Here is a 22148-nt window from a genome sequence, read left to right as displayed (position 1 = left end):
CACTAATGAATGTAATCGAAAGGTAAATGCAAGAGAGATGTTTCTTTTTACCGGGGTCTCTCTTTTTCGCTCTCTCAAACAGAGAGCAAACGAGGGACAGAGAGAGTAAAACAAATTGAATGAAGTACGGCGCGGAATTGATGGACAACGAACGAACAAGCCAGTCAGCGAGCGAGCAACTACAACTTTTCAATTTACAAATTTAATTCGACGCGAGCGCACGTTAAACCGCGTGAATGCAATCGAAAAATCGAAACGAGTTGTGTAGTGTTTTTGTCCTAAGAAGACGACATCGTCAATGAGACGAATGGCATGAATATTCATTCTGTCTGTCATTTCACACATTTTTACCCGTCGCTTTGTGCATTTCATTCTCCGTTTGTTTCTCGGATTTATTCAATAACAACAATGCCGAATGTACGTTGAGTTCGATTGGAATGAGAAAACAAAGTAAATAGCCACAACGGCAACAGCAACAACAACAATAGTAATAACAAATAACGCAACGTGGGGTTCTCTACTACGAATAATAAAGAAAAAAATACCAACAACAATAATAACAAAACCCCCATCAAAAATGAGTGCGTGTGTGTGCGTAATGGGGAGTAGTGAAAAATGTGAGAAATGAAATAGAAACGAATGAATAGAAAGAAGATAGATGAAGTAAAGAAAAATATAACACAAAATCGAAAGAGTTCAATTTTCAAGATATTTATGAAGTGTGTTGGCATCAAAGAAAACCCCAACAAATTTTTGGTGAAAGAATAAGAGTCTATCATCTGCGACAAATACAAAAATGAATATGAAAAATTATAAATGATTAAAACGAAATTTGTTTAAAAGTCTATTAAAGAGTAAAAAAGGTGTAGAAAATCATAAAGAATTCTTTAATATATCCTATGAAATTATGATGAATATACAATGAGAAATAATTGAAATGAGGCAAATTCTTACCACAATGTTCAATGTGACGGTGCCGGGGCAGTGCAAGGCAATTGCGTACCCTATAACGTGTGATTAGGTCTGTTCGTGTACTTTTCCAGTAAAAATTAGCAGGATGCTGCAACTTTCTGCTGGAAAAAAAAATACAGTAGAAATTGCAAGCTCTCATTTACCAAATTCTCAACATTTTGCTCGCTCTCACGCACTCTGCCGCTCTCTTCTGCGGCCAAATAAAGTACTTCCTGTGACAATTTGTGCAAATTTGGAAAAATTTTTTAAATACGCGAACTCATTCGGGAGATTGTTTTAATTGCAAGTAAATGGAGAGATAATTTAACTGACCGTTGGTAAAGAAATGTTTCCATGATGATATGTATTATAACAAACGGAAACAAAATTCCCTCAAATATCTACATTCTTAAGGAACATGAAGTAATTCAACTTTCCTGTCCGATTCCAGTTTCAGTTTTTCCTAAATGATAGGGTGCATCTTGGTGACGAATAATGTGGCGCAGAGGAAACCCCTTTCTAGAGAACGCTGACATTATTCCGGTACTATGTTCGTGTTTCTTAAAGAAAATCTTTATTTGTTTACTATAATTTTTAATTAGCAATTGATTTTGGATTAAACAAATGTTGTTTCCATTCAGTGATGAAATATTAACAAAATAATTATGTTAACATTAAACGTTGTTTAGTGTTTACTTTGATTTTCTTTGTGAAACTCGAAATTTGTACCAACTTATACTTACAAATATCGCTAGAATGAATTAAAGGACTGCCATTAGTTAACGTCTCTACTGAATTTTCTCGTGAGTGTAGTCTACCCGTACGCATTTCAAGAGATTATGTAAATTGAACAATCATGTAAATATATCGATATTAGTTACCTCTGGCCGAATTTATACACACTTTTTATAAGGCATCATGTTAATCAAAATCTCCGAACGGTGACATGGATAAAAATAGTTGTTGTACACTGAGGCGGCAACTTTTGCCGATTAAGGATTTCATCGGGTTATTCCAGTACGTACAACTGGCTGTCTTGGTATTGGGATAAACATTGTGTCCTGCATATCTATATCTTTATTTTTTATTCACAATTCGGACCAAACGTGGTATGAAGTTAGACGTAATATATAATAACTAGAGTCCGGACTTTTATGCAATATCGAAATTTTGCCATCAGTTATTAAGGATATGCGGCGGTGAATTTCTGAAGTCAATTTATGTTTACAAAATTAGATTTTATTACAAACCAGCTGGACCAGTTTGCTTCGCTACACCCTAATATGCCTTTCAATGGAGGTGGCGATCAAGGAATTAGCCCTGAATACCTTGATCGCCACACTAATTTAATTGTTTATTGTATTGGTTATATACTTTTAAAATCGTATTACAAAGCTACCGCATGGGATACAACATTTTCCGAGATCCGCAGATCCATCTTGTGCATACCCAAATTTGAGGGCAAACATTTTACTATACTACAACTCTTTTCATTGGTGTCGTTCGGAACAGAGTTTTCTCTTTTAATTTCCTCGTTTTTCTGCTTTTTTGGTAGGATGCCCGCAGATACTTGTTCTTTCATATGGGTACAACATCCCGGTCCCGGTGCGTCAACATGACAGTTTAGTGTTGATTTTATTGGGAGGAGGGTGTCAGTCCCCCCGACACTTGGACACTAATGATAAAAACATATGATTACACTTCTGTCAAAGATCTTGTATTTGAGTCCTTTATTGTAGCGATCTACATGTCCAAAAATGTCTTTTTGAAAATAGGATTTCCTTTGAGCATTTTGAAGAAGGTGATCAAGATATTCAGGGCTACGGATTTCTTTCAGATCCACAGTAATTATTTTGTTTTGTGTTAGTTATCTGCATTCAAAATCATATTTCATAGCTACCACTTGGTGTACCACATTTTTAAAGACCCACAGGTTCTCCTGTGTCTATCCCAATTTGTCATAGACCTTTATTTTAGTTCCCACATTATCCCGATCGAACGACACGACCTACTAAGGGGTATTTAGTAGGTGGGCCGGTCTCAGGCTCTGACCCAAATGTGTATATCAGATACGTAGTCACTTCCCAAAGACCTTTCATTTGATACCCATTTTTTGACATTGGACATTCATGCCCGTTATGGGTGTTTGTGGGGTTGGGGAGGCCCCGTAGACCCCATGGACCTAATTCTTATAACAGATGTGTACTCAACTTCCAAACATACCTATATTGTTTCAATCGGTAAATATGTCGTTTTTGGGAGGTGCGCAGGGCCCTCAGACACCAAAGAATAAATTTTTATATCAGATTTGTACTCTAAATTTAAATACCTTTCATTTGATATCCGTACTGGCCAAAGCGTTAAAAGTGTGCTGTTGGGTGGTGTTTTTGGGGGTGGGGACCCCCCGACACTTAGGATACCATTTTAAAGTTCGTACTCTACTATTAAATACATTTCGTTTGATACCCATCGGTAAACACATCCGTTCGGGTGGGTTTTGGGTTGGGGCGTCTCCCCAGGTTATTTGACCCCAAAATCGTATACTAGTTTCGTGTTTTTGGCGTACCATCTCCAAGATATGCAATTTTTGAAAATGGTGGTGTGGGGGAGGGTCCGTCTCCCTTCGGATATTAAACAAGTAAAAGCGTGCTAAGTTCGGCCGGGCTGAATCTTATATACCCTCCACCATGGAGCGCATTTGTCAGTTCTTTTCCCGGCATCTCTTCTTAGGCAAAAAATGATATAAGAAAAGATTTGCTCTGCTATTAGAGCGATATCAAGATATGATCCGGTTTAGACCACAATTAAATTATATGTTCTGGCCTCAAAAAGTAAAATATATGGGAGCTGTATCAGGCTATAGACCGATTCTGATCCTAATAAACACGTATGTTGATGGTCATGAGAGGATCCGTCGTACAAAATTTCAGGCAAATCGGATAAGAATTGCGCTCTCTAGAGGCCCAAGAAGTCAAGACCCAAGATCGGTTTTTATGGCAGCTATATCAGGTCATGGACCGATGTGAACCATACTTGGCACAGTTATTGGATATCATAGCAAAACACGTCGTGCAAAATTTCATTCCAATCGGATAAGAATTGCGCACTCTAGAGGCTCAAGAAGTCAAGACCCAAGATCGGTTTATATGGCAGCTATATCAGGTTATAGACCGATGTGAACCATACTTGGCACAGTTATTGGATATCATAACAAAACATGTCGTGCAAAATTTCATTCCAATCGGATAAGAATTGCGCACTCTAGAGGCTCAAGAAGTCAAGACTCAAGATCGGTTTATATGGCAGCTATATCAGGTTATGAACCGATAGGAACCATACTTAGCACAGTTGTTGGTAGTGATATTAAAACACTATGTGCAAAATTTCAGTAAAATCGGATAAGAATTGCGCACTCTAGAGGCTCAAGAAGTCAAGACCCAAGATCGGTTTATATGGCAGCTATATCAGGTTATGGACCAATATGGCCCATTTACAATACCAACCGACCTACACTAATAAGAAGTATTTGTGCAAAATTTCAAGCGGCTAGCTTTACTCCTTCGGAAGTTAGCGTGCTTTCGACAGACAGACGGACGGACGGACGGACGGACAGACGGACAGACGGACGGACATGGCTAGATCGTCATAAAATGTCGCGACGATCAAGAATATATATACTTTATGGGGTCTCAGACGAATATTTCGAGTAGTTACAAACAGAATGACGAAATTAGTATACCCCCCATCCTATGGTGGAGGGTATAAAAATGTAAACTATTTTTAGCGGGGGCTCAAACTCTACCATCAGTGAAAATTTGGAAAATAATGGTTGTCAAAATTTCGATTTTGCATAAAAATCCGGACCTTAGTAATAACGCAAAATTAGGTAGAAATGTTAATTCCAGTTAGAAAGGATAGAGGCTCTTAGGTTCTCAAGAAGTAAGACGAGTTTATATAGACCAATATTATTTTATGAACCATGTTTAGATGCAACCAATTTAAATAACAGCAGACAAAATAACTGCTACTATAATATTTATGCTTTTTAACAAAAAATTAACACCGAAAATTGGCAATTTTTTACTTTTATATAGAAAATGTCTCAATAGTTTTTTAGAAGCAGACTGTGTTTCCTGATACCAGCAGACTAATTTTTCTGGGCCTTGAAGGACATGTACTTGACGTACCGAATTTCTGCAGACCAAGCTAACATTTTTTCTTCTAGGGAATATCTGGCTATAGGCCGATTTAGATAATAATTATCATAGACTTTGGTGGTTGTAAAAAACAAAAATTTGCAAATTTTGGTAATGAACATTCCATTAAGGAACAAGGGGGATACTTCTCTCTTATAAAAATGAGTGCTATCCGATACAAGTCCGAACGGTTTGCCGCATAGCAACACCACTTCGTAGAGAAGGTTAAACAAGGCGGGATATCTCACAAATGCAGCCAGCATTTTGATGTTCACGACGGTATTTGAACTCAGGCGTTCGGCATCATAGGCTGGCATGCTAACCTCTGCGACAAGCAATCTCTTGAGTTATGTTAAATCAGAAAACAACATTGTTTTAGATCGAAATCATACAATGATGCAACAAGAGAGTAAGAATTGTGTGAATTGAGCATCCACGCTATCGTAACAACAATTTTACTTTTGTGCACCCCTACTCCCAGCTGTAAATATCAACGATCTAAAGGGTACAATTTTTATACAATTTGGCTGAAATCTTGTACTATCACGTTTTCTATGACATTCAACAGATCTGCCAAATGTGGTCCGAATTGGTTCAAAATCTGATATAGCTCCCATACAAATCAATTTCCCGAATATACTTCTTGAGCCTCTAGAAAGCGCAATTATTATCCCATTTGGCTGAAGTACTGCACAATGGCTTCTCCTATGACCTTCAACATACGCGCCAAGTATGGCTTGAATTGGCCGATTTTAATTCTTGAGTTCCAAAAGGTCGCGGTTGTTATCCGATTTTGTTAAAATTTTGCTCTTTAACAATCAAGCACAATATGGACCGATTCGGTAATATTCTGATAAATTTCCAATATCATAGCAACTCCAATGCATTACCCTTTGTGTGCCTTTGGCCAGCACCGTAGCACAGTGGTGAGCATGTCCGCCTATGACGCTGAACGCCTGGGTTCGAATCCTGGCGAGACCATTAGAAAAAATTTTCGGCGGTGGCATTCCCCTCCTAATGAACACCACAAGTGCGATCCATGGTGGAGGGTATATAATATACCGAACATAGCACACTTTTACTTGTTATACCCTCTACCACAGGATGGGGATACACTTATTTGGTCATTCCGTTTCTAACACATTGAAATAATGATCTGAGACCCAACAAAGTATACACATTCTTGATCGTCTTGACTCCCGAAGGAATAAAGCTAGTCGCTTGAAATTTTGCACAAATACTTCTTACTAATGTATGTAGGTTGGAATTTTAAATGGGCCATATCGGTCCATGTTTTGATATATCTGCCATATAAGCTATTCTTGGATCTTGACTTCTTGAGCCTCTAGAGTGCGCAATTCTTATTCCATTTGTTTGAAATTTTGCATAAGGTATTTTATTATGACTTCCAATAATTGTGGTTAAAATCGGCTCATAACCTAATGTGGCTGCTATATAAACCGATCTCGGATCTTGACTTCTTAAGCCGCTAGAGGGACCAAGTATTATCCGGTGTGACTGAAATTTGACATGAAGTGTTTTGACTTACAGTAAATATGTCAAGTATGGTCTAAATCGGTTCATAACCTGATATAAATCTCTTATAAACCGATCTCTCGTTTATATTTCTAGAGCTCTCAGAGTGCGCAATTTTAATCCGATTTGGCTGAAATTTGGAACAATGATTTCTACTATGGTATCCAATATGCGTGTTTTATTTACGTGTTTCAATAGTGTCACAATCGTTTTCTTTTTATAAAAGGGTGACTTACGAAGTGAATAAGACGACAATATTTATTTACTGCGCTTGTCAACGAAATGGACCCACTGATGTTAACTAGATAAATATCTTTTTACAGAGATTTTACAGAGTTCTTTGCCTCGCATTCCAAATTACAAGGACCGTCAAATACATTGTATTGAATTATAAAAAATATAATAAAGATTTTGAGTTTTAACTTGAAATAAAATACAAAAAATTTATTCAAATATCCGTGTTAGTGAAAATGCCTAAAAAAAAGGTTAAACTTACATATACGAATAAAAAACAAATTCCCATAAATTGTGTTTGAAACTAATAAATCATTTTTAAGAATGGAGCTTAACCATCGGGCATGAGTGTAAAAAGTTTAATTTCTATTTTGTTTCTTTTTAGCAAAAAAAAAAAAAAAAATAACCGCCAAAAATAAAATGCAAAAGTGATTGGGAGTTAGATAAGAAATCCATCCCTAGATAAAGAAATATATTCAAATTGAGAAAAACTAAAGTATGGTGGCAAAAATAAAAAATAGAAAAAAAAAATAAAGCAGTGCAAGAGATAAAATTAATTGTTAAGTAAGCAATTGAAAAAGATAAAAATTCTCACAAACAATAAAAATAAAGAAATGTTTATCTAAAAAGAAAAACAAAACGCCAAATATAACGATACAGTAAAAAGAAACCAAACAAAAAAAATTGTGGTGGCGAAAAAAAAGAATAAATAAATGTTACTTCCTTCCATGAAATACTAACAAAAAATGCTCTCATAAAAACTGCAAGTTTTTAAGATTTTTAATTTCGAATAATGTTCTAATCTGGTCTGCACACATGCCGCATGTGTCCAGAAAATGTGTAATGGCAATGGAAATATAAAATTTGGTGGGGTAAACGAAAAAAATATAACCGATCGACCCTTAGAGGTGGCCACCAAAAACCTTAAAAATATTTAAAATCTTAAAAATGAATCAACGAAGAGCGTTAAATGGAATATGAAAAAATCAGCAAACAACGAAGTTTAAATTAAAGCAGACCGTTAACATTTTTCAAAGAATATTCATTGAAACGGAAACCACAATCGCTGAAGTTTTTTTCTTGACGTGCTTCCACTTCAATTCTTTTTGAAAATCCATAATATTTGGTATTTGTGAAAAAAATCTGGCCTCCCTTTTTTGACTTCGAGTTGGCTGAAAAGAAAAGAAACGAAAAAAAACTAAAAAAACGCCAACTGGAATTCTCAACAAACCAACCCAGCCAGTCAGCCAGCCAACAATCAACGACCGCTTCAACGACGACTACAAAATAAAGTTATTTATTGTCTAATTCCATAAACAAACGACCCAAAGACCAAAACCCCACCAAGCACAGTCTCTTTGGTCTGTTATTTTTTGTGGGTCTGTCTCCGCATTTTTTCAGTTTTTGTTGTGTTTTGTTTTTGGATGCCAAAACCAAACCCAAACCCCCACTAAAAACTGTAAAGAACACCGAAAAAATTGAAACATGTCGTCTACCATGGCTACAGCGACAGGCGCAGCAACAGCTCCATCACCGACAACAACAGCAACTTCGGCGGCAACACGCACTTCGGATTGTCGTAAATTTTCACCAAATATTTTCAACAAAAGCAAATGCAGCCATTGTTTTCGTCAGCGTGAAGAGCACAGTGCTGCAGCTTTGGAATGCAATCGGGTAAGTGGAATGCAGCCCATTTTCTTTTTTCTTTATTTCCCCTTCCCCAATACACCAGCTTCCAACACATCTCAAAATTAATAGGAAAAAATTCTGAAAATGCGAAAACTTTTGAAATTTTCTCGTCATAGACATATCAAATTTTCTATTTTTAGAAGCTAAATTTTTCTTGACATTTCTTTAATGGATTTCTTGCCCACCATAGGATGGGGATATACTAATCTAGTCATTCCGTTTGCAACATCTTAAAGTATTGATCTGCAACCCTATTAAATATATATATTTTTGATCCTTTTGACATTCTGATTCGAACTACACGCAAAAAAAAATGCATTACCCACAAACGAACTTTTCGACAAGTAAACTTCTTTTGTGAAAAACGTTGGGACTTTGTTTACGGAACTTGTGGCGAATATATATTTGAATATATTTCAAAATGTTGCCAAACAATCTATGCGCTGTTGAATTTATTGTTGCCAGCCTGGCGCCGTTTGATGTGAGGTTTTTTGTTTGTGGTATTGTAAATAAAATACTTTGGATTCAAATAACTGTGGGGACTCCCTACCCCAAAACCCAGGTAAACGGACAAGTTTACCGATTAAGACAATATGGTCAAGAAATAAAAGATACTTAAGAGAAGAGTACAAACTTGATATAAAAATTCGACCCCAAGTGTCCGGGCACGCCCACCCCAAAAACCGACTTTAAATGACATGTTTCCGAATGGGGCAATATGGATATCAAATGAAAGGCAATTGGAAGTAGAATACGAAACTTACACAAAAATTTGTGGTCAAATCCCAGGAGGGCCGCTTCACCCCAATCGGACATGTAGGCCGATCGGGACAATATGGGATTCAGGGGTACTTGAGAGTAGAATACGAAACCTATATAAAAAGTTGGGGGGTCAATTCCCAGGTGGGTCGCCTCACCCACAAATTATGCCCCAAAGGGACATGCATACCAAATGGAAAAATATGGGATTCTAATGAAAGGTATTTGAGAGTGAAATACAAATAAAAATTATTTTCCAATTTCGGTCATGTCAAAAGGGGTCCGCAAACGTTTAAGGGTGTAGCGAAGGAATCATCTTTTCGTGTAACAAATCGTCCTCAGTTATGAACGATGCATTTTTGGCTTAAAAGAAGTTTTGAACTTTTGCGTAAAAGTTCATAACTAAGTGTCCACAACATCACTACTAAAATTCAACGATGGATAGAAATGCTGCACAGTTACTACAAAAATATACTTCACTAATAACACAGATTTGTTTGTCGCGAAAATGTATCAAACAATTTATTTTTTTGCGTGTAGTCATGCCCGTCAGTCCGTCTGTCGAAACAACGATAGCAGTCTAACGAATGAAGTTTACCATTTGACATTTTTCGCACATTCTTCGTATTCATGTACGTCATTGGGGATTGTTTACGAACCATATGGGTTCAGATTTAGATATAGCCTCCATATAAACAGATTCATCAATATGTCTTCTTGAGCCCCCGGCAGGCGAAGTTCTTATCCAGTTTTGCTGAAATTTTGCACAATGACTTCTCCTATGATCTCTACACCAAGTATGTTCTGAATCGGTCCGTAACCTGATATTGCACCCATATAAACCGAACTTCCGGTTGTATTCTTTGGACCCCTGAGAGCGCAATTTTCACCTGATTAGCTGAGATTTTTGAAGTTCTAAAACGATCTCGGCATATTCGTTCGTCTCTTGTAACCACTCTTTATTTTAAAACTGGCGGTATTCATTTGAAAATTGACACACATTTGTTGTTCGATCCAGAAGCTGAGTTTGAAAATAAACTTGAAGCTGGCGAATTTTATATATATCCCCTATATACACCGGTTATATATCAATTTTACCCTTCTTTAATGGAATTCTTGTATACTAACGATAATGTTGATATCCTCCACCTTTTTTAGATTCACTTTGTCATATTGTTTCTAATACATCAACATATTTATTTGACCCTACTAGATAGATATACTAATACTCCCAGAAATATTTGGTATAAATCTGCTGAAATAGGGACATCAGTAAGTTAGTTGATTATATATTGATGCCTTAAAATTTAACATATAAACACTTTCTAAACACTTTTTTAATACAGTTGATGTCTTAATTTTAAGGGTATATAATGAAATCTTTCTACGATTTCAAATATCAATCAACAAAATATCTTCCAAAATCATATTAATAATTTTAAACAACAAATATACGTCTGAAATTGCCAAAATGTATATCAACATGTAGCAAGGCTTTAATAATTGCCGAGAAGTTAATATTGAGAACGTGTTCCTGCAAAAGTGACAACAATTTAATTTAAGTTCAGCAGACAGTGTTTGCTGATATCAGCAAACTTATTTTGTTGGGTGTAGACATTCTTAATCGTCGTAAAGTTCGTAGGCTATTTAGCCATGTTCGTCCTATTGTTACAGTTTTTAATAGACTGTTTGAGGATATCGAAATAGCAATCCAGGTGAATGCGATAAAGTCACTCACTTAGATTCGGCTTTTGGTATTTATTTATTTATCGTAATACTCCCTTTTTTATTCTATTGCCGTACGAGCACTCAAAAAAGAATGTCTGCTGATAATAGCAAACACTCTCTGCGGACTGTTCGTAGTTAATTTTGCTGCTATTTCGGCAAAGGTTCTGCTACAAACTACAAATGCTCTCAGAGCAAAATAATTTGTAAAAACTGGAGATTTTGTTAGTTGAAATGGCAGAGCGACAAATTTTCTAAAGAAGTTGTCAAATGTTTGCCAACACAGCAGTCATATGTTGTTAATCGAGCGATGCGTATAATTTGGACGTATCTTATTCTCAACCGATTTCCATAAAATTCACTACAAATGTCAGCAATTATGAGAGGGATTTGTGGTTAGCCGGAAATTGAAACACCTTGTCTCCAGGTTTACTCCCGTGGATGAGAGGCTAGCCACAATCCGCATAAAGCCCAAATTCTTCAACATCGGCCTTAGTTACACCCATGCCCGAATGGATAACAAGAACAAACAGACCAATTATAGAAAGAGAAACTGGAAAAGATCCGAGAAGGAATAATCAACACCTGCCATGTTTTCGTTAACTACATAGCTGTCTTCTACTGCCCTAGACCCTCAAAGGCATTTCAAGCCATGTCTGCGTTTAGTGTTGCTGCAAAACTGATGCGACTGCAGAATTTTAATGCTCCTCAGTAAAACTAAGTAAAAGCGTGCTAAGTTCGGCCGGGCCGAATCTTATGTACCCTCCACCATGGATCGCATTTGTCGAGTTCTTTTCCCGGCATCTCTTCTTTGGGAAAAAAGGATATAAGAAAAGATTTCCTCTGCTATTAGAGCGATATCAAGATATGGTCCGGTTTAGACCACAATTATATTATATGTTGGAAACCTGTGTAAAATGTCAGCCAATTCGAATAAGAATTGCTCCTTTTGGAGGCTCAAGAAGTAAAATAGAGAAATCGATTTATATGGGAGCTGTATTGGGCTAAGACCGATTCAGACCATAATAAACACGTATGTTGATGGTCATGAGAGAATCCGTCGTACAAAATTTCAGGCAAATCAGATAATAATTGCGACCTCTAGAGGCTCAAGAAGTCAAGATCCCAGATCGGTTTATATGGCAACTATATAAGGTTATGAACCGATTTAAACCATACTTGGCACAGTTGTTGGATACCATACCAAAACACGTCGTGCCAAAATTCATTTAAATCGGATAAGAATTGCGACCTCTAGAGGCTCAAGAAGTCAAGATCCCAGATCGGTTTATATGGCAACTATATAAGGTTATGAACCGATTTAAACCATACTTGGCACAGTTGTTGGATACCATACCAAAACACGTCGTGCCAAAATTCATTTAAATCGGATAAGAATTGCGCCCTCTAGAGGCTCAAGAAGTCAAGACCCAAGATCGGTTTATATGGCAGCTATATCAGGTTATGAACCGATTTGAACCATACTTGGCACAGTTGTTGGATATCATAACAAAACACGTAGTGCCAAAATTCATTCAAATCGGATAAGAATTGCGCCCTCTAGAGGCTCAAGAAGTCAAGACCCAAGATCGGTTTATATGACAGCTATATCAAAACATGGACCGATATGGCCCATTTACAATACTAACCGACCTACACTAATAAGAAGTATTTGTGCAAAATTTCAAGCGGCTAGCTTTACTCCTTCCGAAGTTAGCGTGCTTTCGACAGACAGGCGGACGGACGGACATGGCAAGATCGACATAAAATGTCACGACGATCAAGAATATATATACTTTATGGGGTCTCAGACGAATATTTCGAGTAGTTACAAACAGAATGACGAAATTAGTATACCCCCCATCTTATGGTGGAGGGTATAAAAATTGGAAATAACCTCTTTGAACCGTTTACTACCAAACGAGGTTTCAGACAGGGAGACCGACTATCGTGTGATCTCTAAAATATCCTGCAGGAGAAGATTATTTGAATTGGCATGGCACACTATTCACAAAAGAAAATATTTTACTCGACTATGTCGACGACATCGATATTATGGGTCGGTCACCGGAAGAAGCTATTGCAGCCTTTGAAAGATAATCAAAGAAAGTGGGTTTGGATGAAAATAGAGATAAAACAAAGTGGATGATATCAACCTCCTCAAAGTCCTGTAAGCACGAGCAGATAAAGAAATTGGGGAAAGTTTGGAACTACAACTTTGAGATAGCCAACAACTTTATCTACTTCGGCACCGCCGTAACCGAAACAAATGTCACCAGTTTAGAAATAAAACGAAGGAAAATATTATCTAACAGGTGCTATTTTGGATAGAGCAAGCAGTTGAAGAGCAAAGCCACTTCTCGATAGAGGAAAAATATACTAAACAAGGCACTGATGCTTCGGAGCCATATAAAAGCACGGGAGAATTTAGGCATCGTATGAACCACGAGCTGTATGATGACAATAGCATAGTTAAACGCATCAAAAAACAACGGTTGCGTTGGCTAGGCCATGTTGTCAGAATAGATGAAGAAGCTCCAGCAAACAAATCTTTTGAAGGCGACCATATAAGAACACGTAAATGGGGATGACCAAAACTCCGATAGAGCGACCAAGTGGAAAGAGACATTTCAAAATTGGATGTCAGAGATTGGAGAAGAAGCTCAGAAGACCGATGAGCTTGGAAATATATTCTACGTTCGGCTAGAGGAATAAATTTTCTGTAATCGCCAATTAAAGTAACGTAGTATCCAAACCTGAGCCGATTTCTTCCAATATCATTTGAATTCGTTTCTATACAAAATTAAAAATTTCTTTATCAAATTTTAAGATGATCGTATGAAAATTGCGATCTGTACTTTGTACACAATTTTACGTGGACAGAGAGACGGACGGACAGAAGGACATAGCTAATTCGGGTCCGAAAGTAATTCTGAGTCAATCCGTATTCTTTGAAATGGGGTTATCTTTCTTCCTTCTGGGTGTTACAAACAAACTCACTAAGTTATAATATTCTGTACCACGGAAGTCGTGTAGGGTGTTTGTATATTCATGGTGGTACATATACAAAGTTTGGACCGGACGAACTTCAATACCATTTTACTTGCGTGTCTTTCTTTGACAAATTTATGAAACGTGATGTTTATTTTAATTATCGTATTGACAAACATTTCACCCTGCATTCCATTATGGTGTTGTCTTGGTATTTTGAAAAATTTTGTTGCCACTGATCCCAACTAGCAAGTGTTGACATATTAATTTTCAAAGTAACTGTGTTGTTTATTTACCCACTTTGTGTGATCAAAGAAAAATACATATATCTGATTTATCGTGTCATGAATTTTGAAAAGGTTTCATTTTATTTCGTGAGTTGGCGCCGGTAGTTCTTGAAGCCAAAACATAGACCAACTAACCCTAAGCAACGGAATGAGTTGTATTAATGAATGATTGAAAGTTGATTTTCAGTAGGTTGAAAATCACCAACGAGAATGGAACCCGAAGATAAATAAATTCCCTAAGAAATGGCCGAAAGAGTCTTGTAAAACATCATAACCAAAGCTACAAGCTACACTAAACATGACAGTTTTATTTATTACTTGTGCTGGTGAAATATATCACTTAATTTTTATATATCTGAAAAGTAGGGGAGAGGCTCCTACACCTAAAGATTTAGCTGAACTTGAACGGCTTGGAAATATTATGTCCACTTCAATTGTGATACTTGTCTGTCTATTGTAATCGAACAAATTTTGTCTATCGACAAGTGAAGTTTGAGGTTCGAGGTGGCGTTCCAAAGGACAGCCATTTAGGTCCATTATTGCTATTCGTTCTTTACTTCAATGATCTTCTATCAGTTATTCAGTCTTCAAGGATTTTAATGTTCGCAGCTGATGTGAAACTGTTTTGTAATTTGGGTTCCCAGATCGGTCACTATGCTTGCAGAGCGATCTGCACTCTCTTGTGGACTGGTGCTGTTAATGGCATGACGCTTAATCTTAAGAAATTGAAGCATTTTTTTCTTCAGAGCAAGACCTGGTGACTATTAAATAGGTTCTTATAAATTGAATAACGTTGATTCCTTTACTGATCTGGATGTTATTTTGGAAAGCAAATTACGTTTAAATTTGCACTCCGAAATATTCGGCATGATATACCTCTTAGACTACCTTTAGTGAGGTCTCATTACGAAATAAAAAAACTCTTCGCTTTTTATGGGAACTATAAAATTATTGTCTTGTTACGTTAGTATTTAATAAACAAATATATTAATGTAAAAAGAAAATTATATAATAGGTAAACCTTTACCGATTTTATTCATATAATAAAGAAGACTATACTTCGTCTGTATTATTGCATATATAACTGTGTTATTTTCATTGTTATGTAATTTCTATGTTGCTTCAGACAGAATATGTATGTTGATCTAGCTCTGGTATATTACAGGCTATGAAATTTCTATAGCAATAACCCTCCATGGTTCGGACTATTGGGTTTATTTTCACTTTATGTCGCAAAAACTAACATGCAAACGACGATAATAAAAATATATAAATTTTTCCACATAACACAATCGCCCGGTTTTATGTCTTATGCTTGCAAAGTGTCATTACTAATCCTATCGCCCGATTTGATTATTTTAACGTAAACTTAATACAAACAAGGCTCCGAAAAAATACTGGGTAGAAATGTAAGTAGAATTAACTGATCCGTGGAGGATACATCATAGGCCTCTAGGCTAAGGATGATTCTGTTCTCGATACCGATTACGGTGGGGCATATTCAGAAGTCAGAGAATGTGTGGACAATGTCTAGTGAGGAAACACTAGAATTACTCGTAGATACACATTTCCCGAGAAAATCTCGAAAGGACAGCGTGGCGTCAGAAGAGGTTGGCACTGGTATGTATTCGTCGGAGGTTTTTAGAGAATTGTATCTGAGCTGAAAATCCTTTGGGCGATAAGAAGTTTCGACTCCTTTAAGTCGCCAGGCCCCGATGATGTATCACCGGTTGGATTACAAGCTGTGTCTGATAGACTGGTTCCCTGACTTAGGGAGATATGCTCTGCTTACATCAGCATGTCATATATATCTGTGTCATGGAGGGACACGGAGGACGTTTTCATTCCGAAAGCAGGAATACTATACCACGCGAAGGCGAAAGATTTTCATCCTATTAGTCTGTCATCCTTTATGCTGAAGACTCTTGAGAGGTTGATAGAAATATATCTTAGGACAAAGATCCTTGGAGATCGCCTGCATGCATATATTGTAGTAAAGACAAATCCACATATTAAATTTATTTCACGACCTAGTCGGCTACATAGCGGGTTTCTCTCGCTGTCAAGGAATATACATTGGAAGCATTTCTTGACATTGAAGGTTTTTTTAATAATGTAAAATCGATGTCAATCATGAAGGAGTTAGAGTTTCTAGGCATCAACTCTACCGTATGAAAGTTTATAAATAACTTACTTATTAAAAGATGCATTACGGCAGGCTTGGGATCTGTGAATCTAAAAAGATGGATCAGCAGAGGAACACCTCAAGGAGATGTACTGTCTCCTCTACTTTGGAATATAGCCATTAACAAATTATTATTGTCTCTAAAAGAACAAGGTGTAAAAGTGGTCGCGTATGCTGATCATGTGGCAATTGCGGTTAGGGGAAAGTTTCCCAGCACTCTAAGAGATATACTTCAGGAAGCTCTACGTTCAAACACGAAGTAGGCTACCGAAAGTGGTCTAGGTATAAATCCGTGCAAGACAGAAGTAGTTCTTTTCAGCAGGAGATACAAGTTGCCTACAGTGGAACCTGTCTTCTTGTGAGGAGAGAATGTTCCTTTAACAGAAAGCTCAAAATACATGGGTGTTTTGCTGGACAGGAAATACAAGTTGAAGTCCAAGAAAGGCAACTCTTGCCCTATACACCTGCAAGAGAGCCATTGGCAAAAGTTAGACCGCGTATTATGCATTGGATATATACTGCAGTTGTCAGACCTATAATGCTATATGGTGTTGTGGTATGGTGGACGGTGCTTCAAAAGTCCACCTACTGCCCAATACTTAACCGGCTCCAAAGGATGGCTTATTTGTGCAGCGACCACTGCCATTGGTCATTGGTCATGTGGCGTCTACGGACACTGTGGTTCCAGGCAGTGTGGATTACACCCTACCTGTGCCGCTTCTTGATAAAAAGTACTGTACCACTATTCCTGATAGAACTGATTGGAACTACGATATCCTTGGAAACAGAAGTTACATAGATTTTTATACAGATGGTTCCAAACTAATCGACCAGGTGGGCTTTGAAGTGAACTATAAAGATCTAGAACTAGTCATATCGACAAGGTTACCCGGCCACTGCAGTGTGTATCAAGCGGAGATCCTTGTAATTAAGAAAGTGGTGAAATGGCTAAGATATAACTACCCTTCACATTCAATGGATACTGGAATATGTGGGCAAGCCTCTAGCGTCATGTAAGCTAAATTTTCCTGACCAGGCCCGAAGGACAACGAATGATAGCTGGTCACAAAGAGGGGGCTGTGAGCATTCCAAAACTATATGGCCTAATTTAGACTTGACGAGGTCTACCACTTTGCTGTCATTGGCTAGAAGAGACGACTTGGTCATTGTATCCGTCATGACAGGTCACAGTCTAATCGGAAAACATGCTGACATACTGAAGGTTTCCAGCAACGACTTTTGCAGAAGCTGTGAAAACATCGAAGAAGAAGAGACTATAGAACATCTTATGTGTGTTTCCCACACTAGCAGTCAGAAAGAGTTCCACTTAAGGTTCGCATTTCTTTGATAACCTGTCTGATTTAGCGGATGTGAACATTCGCAAGTTATTGGGCTTTTTAAAGCGATCTGGGCGGTTCAACGGTAGGAACTAGAAGGCATCTTTCTTCTTCTGTTCCTGTGATATCACAATGGACGAAAACGTCCAAGTGAGTCTGATGACAGACTGCAACTTAAACCTATGCTAACCTAATACAAACTAACAAATGTTTATAATCCTCTTTACATGTACTCCGATTGTAGCAAATGTATTGATTTGTTGTTTTTGTTCATGCTTAATATTGTTGTTATTTATTTATACATGTGATATTTGCCAGATGATTATTACAACCTTAAAGTTACTTATGTTTAGTTAATATCAACATTAACATTTGTCACCTTTACAAAAACCTATTACACATGTTGATATACGAGTATTAGCACATGCAGAATGAGCCCCTAAAATTTTGCTAATTTTAATTTAACTTGTTGGAATATTGTTGCCAATGCTTTTAAATGTTACTAAAATCAAGTTTTTGTTTATAGTGGTTAAGAGTTTAAGCCCACTCACTGTAGTTAATATTTAAGGGTTAGTGTTCATTCGCACACACTTCTTTTGTGTTACGTTTATCTTGAACTTATATCATACACATTTAACTAAGTGCTCTACATTATATCAACTCTTGTACTTTAATATAAACAATTACTGAACTAAACTACAAACAATGAGAGAGCTACGAAAAATGTTTTTAAATGCAAACAATTTGCTATTTTCAGCATTTGAAGTATAAAAGTAAAAAAATAAAAGCACTCTAAACAAACAAACCAGCAAATGTAGCCAACCTCAATGTATCTACCAGTTCAAAAAAGCTGGAATAAACCGTAACTGAAAAGAATCAAAATTTTGATGAGGCAAAGATGGATGATCTTGCACCCTACAAAATAATTTAAAGGAATACAATTGAAAAAACCTGAAATGGTTCGGCGAGTGAAGGTTCTTGTTCAACGAAATCCACGCCGTAGTGATAAACAAGTGCAAAATGCCACATACATATATTGAAAATTGAACTCAAGGTAAAGACTTACTAGTACCTAAAGACACACAGTCTTATACCAAAAAAAAAAGTTTGATTTGAAAGAGCAAAGTCGGTGCTTCGCTTGCACAAAAGCGTTAAATTTCCAAACATCGAGTTCTCTGACAAGAAAATTTTCCCATTTGGACAACTCGTAAGCTGCCAAAATGATTGTGCTTACTTAACCCGAAGTAATATTTCATTTCGAGAGATGGTATAGGCAGCTGTGACCATGGATGGCCACCTTCCAATTGTTTTCCCCGAGCCAGGTGTGAAAGTATAGCTCGTCTCGAAAGAAAATAAACGAAAAGTGATGAAATAAATAAAATTCGTCGTAACAGCAAAAAAAAAAAAAAAAATTGAAAAATATAAATTCTTCATAGCTCGACCGGGATTGGAAGCTGGATACTCGGAGCCACAGCGAGATCCGTTGCCATCGTCTCAAATTCGAACATTTAGAACATTTCATAAGATGCACAGATAACATGTATTGGAAAAGAGCAGATTACTGTCGTACTCACATCGCAAACACGTTTTCGCGGTAAAACCACGTACACTAGAGTCCAAATTCACTTTATTTGAGATGATTTCCAAAGCCCGTTTACACTACGATTCATGTGATTTGTATTTGTCAACAGGGATGTTTTCAGCCTATCGTGTGATCTCTTTATCATGTTTATCATGATATCATGTTAGAGATGATTATACGAGATGGAGATGTGAATAGATATGGCACACTAATCACAAGAGAACCATGCTACTCGCCTATGCCGACGACATCGATATCATAGGTCGGTCACCGGAAGTAGTTACTGCAGCCTTTGAAAGAATAGACAGAGAGTAAGTGAAAATGGGTCTGGCAGTAAATGGAGATAAGACGAAATGGATGGTTTCAACTCCCAAAAGCCTTGCACAACCGAGCAAATAAAGAAAATGGAGAAAGTTGGGAACCACAACTTTGAGACAGCCAGTAACTTTATATACCTCGGCACCGCCGTAACCGAAACGAATGACACCAGTTTTGAGATTAAGCGGACAATAATACTAGCAAAGAGATTCTACTTTGGACTTCGACAGAAGAAGATCACACTATACAAGACACTGATACTACCCGTGCTGTTATATGGTTCTGAGGCATGGGTACTTGTAAAAGCAGATGAGGCAGTGCTTGGAGTATTTGAGAGAAAGATTCTTCGTAAAATATATGGACCAGTTTGCGATAGTGGAGAATATAGGCGACGTATGAACCACGAGCTGCATGAGCTGTATGACGACTATAGCATAGTTACACGCATCAAAATACAACGGCTGCATTGGCTAGGTCATGTTGTCAGAATGGATGAAGAAGCTCCAGCAAAGAAGTCTTTTGAAGGCAAACACGGTGGTACGCGAAAACCAAAAGCCCGATGGAAAGATCAAGTAGTGGGAGACACCTCGAAACTTGGTGTCAGAGATTTTAGAATGAGCGCAGAAGATCGAGGCGCTTGGAACGCTATTCTACGTTCGGCTAGTAGAACAAATATTCTGCCATAGCCAATTAAAGTAATGTAAGTAAAGTAATAGGGATGTTTTTGACACCGCTTTTATTGTGATCAGCTTTTCTACTGTGTTCGGCATATATATTGATCAGCAATTAATTTTGTGAAGCGATTTTATTCAATTAAACTAAAACAAGTAAAAGCGTGCTTAGTTCGGCCGGGACGAATCTTGGGAACCCACCACCATGGATTTTGCTAAAATATTGGAGCTATGTATGGTTATAGACCAATTTGGATCGTACTTGCCACAGTTGTTGAGAGTCATAACAGAACACAACGTAAAATATTTCAGCCAAATCGGACAAAAATTGCATGCAAAATATATGTGTAAAATTTCAGCCAATCGGACAAATTGAAGCCTCCAGGGGCTCAAGAAGTCAAGTAGGGAGATCGGTTTATATGGGAGCTATATCAGATTAAACATCGATTTGGATTATACTTGGCACAGTTGTTGGAAGTCATAACAGGATACTATTTGCGAAATGTCAGCCAAATCGGACAAAAAATTGCGGCTTTCAAATCGAAAGATTGGTTTATATGGGAGCTATATCTAAATCTGAATCGGTATGGCCTATTTGCAATCCCCAACGACCTACATCCATATTAAGTATCTGTGCAAAATTTTAGGCGGCTAGGTTTACGCGTTCGACCGCTATCGTTATTTCGACAGTCGGACGGACATTGCTAGATCGAATCAGAATGTCGAGGCGATCCAGAATATATATACTTTATGGGGTCCCAGATCAATATTTCGAGGTCTTACAAACGGAATCACTAGATTAGTATACCCCCATCCTATGGTGGTAGGTATAAAATTGTATAATTTCAATAAGAAATTGTCAGAGGTTGAGAAAAAGTGCTGTGAAAAATACCCATAATAACTGGTTTTTAATACAAACGTAGTAAATTTCGAAGGAGATTAGGTGCAAATCTCCTCAAATAAGTAGATGAGCTCACACTGAAAATGTATGGGAAGCCTCGTTGCAGATTTCCAAAATCTCGTCGCAAATCTAGAAATGCTTCAAGTGTAAACCATATTCGATATAAGATTGCCTGACTATGTATAAGTAAAACCTACCAAAGTATAAGTACGACCTACTAATGTACAGCCCTAGAAGCCTCGTCTATTACCATGGACGAAATGTGTCTCACAATGATTTTGGAAGTTGGTGCCCACGGCCTACGTAGACCATGGACGTAGCAACAATATTCGGTACTGTCACGAAATGCTCGTTTTGATCAAAAATTGCGGAAAAATCATGTTCCACATGTCCACCATTTTGCCACTTTGGAGACCAAAGTAAGGACTAAACACCATGCCAGTATGGATGCGGCAAATTACACTCAACCAAATTTGTTACACATTTAGTGGTGATTATAAATATCTCCTGAGACACATTTACATTTGCATTTTATTTTTTTTTTTCATCTAACATACTCCTCATAATTAAGCAGCAGTCGTTTTCAGCAACCTTAAGTGCGTGTGCGACAAACAGCGAAACTTTCGATACGATGGCAAAAATCATATGAAGAGATCCGGATCGTGAGAAGACGAGGTTATTGCTGAAAATATGTTAGATAGGTGCGACAAATGATAGCATGTTTAGATAGAGATGGCCTGTCGAAAACTCGGACACATATGACATACATTTCCGACGTATAATACA

General features: G+C 37.4%; 1 protein-coding gene across 8 annotated transcripts in view; it reads left to right on the top strand.

Moving 5' to 3' along the window:
- Positions 1-200: 200 nt before the first annotated feature.
- The window catches only part of LOC106085824 (protein outspread), a 561373-nt gene continuing 539425 nt past the window's right edge, over positions 201-22148 (top strand). For 4 of the 8 annotated variants that reach the window (XM_013250249.2, XM_013250252.2, XM_013250253.2 and 1 more), the window contains exon 1: positions 7303-8591. In XM_013250249.2, the coding sequence (XP_013105703.2) occupies positions 8403-8591 (189 nt within the window). In that variant the 5' untranslated portion in view covers positions 7303-8402. Of the gene's footprint in view, positions 618-7302; positions 8592-22148 lie in introns of those variants that run through there. The other 4 variants (XM_013250248.2, XM_059364396.1, XM_059364395.1 and 1 more) reach the window with 3 other exon arrangements.

This window comes from Stomoxys calcitrans, chromosome 3 (assembly GCF_963082655.1).
Source record: "Stomoxys calcitrans chromosome 3, idStoCalc2.1, whole genome shotgun sequence".
NCBI lineage: Eukaryota > Metazoa > Arthropoda > Insecta > Diptera > Muscidae > Stomoxys > Stomoxys calcitrans.
This window is presented reverse-complemented; position numbering and strand designations above follow the sequence as displayed.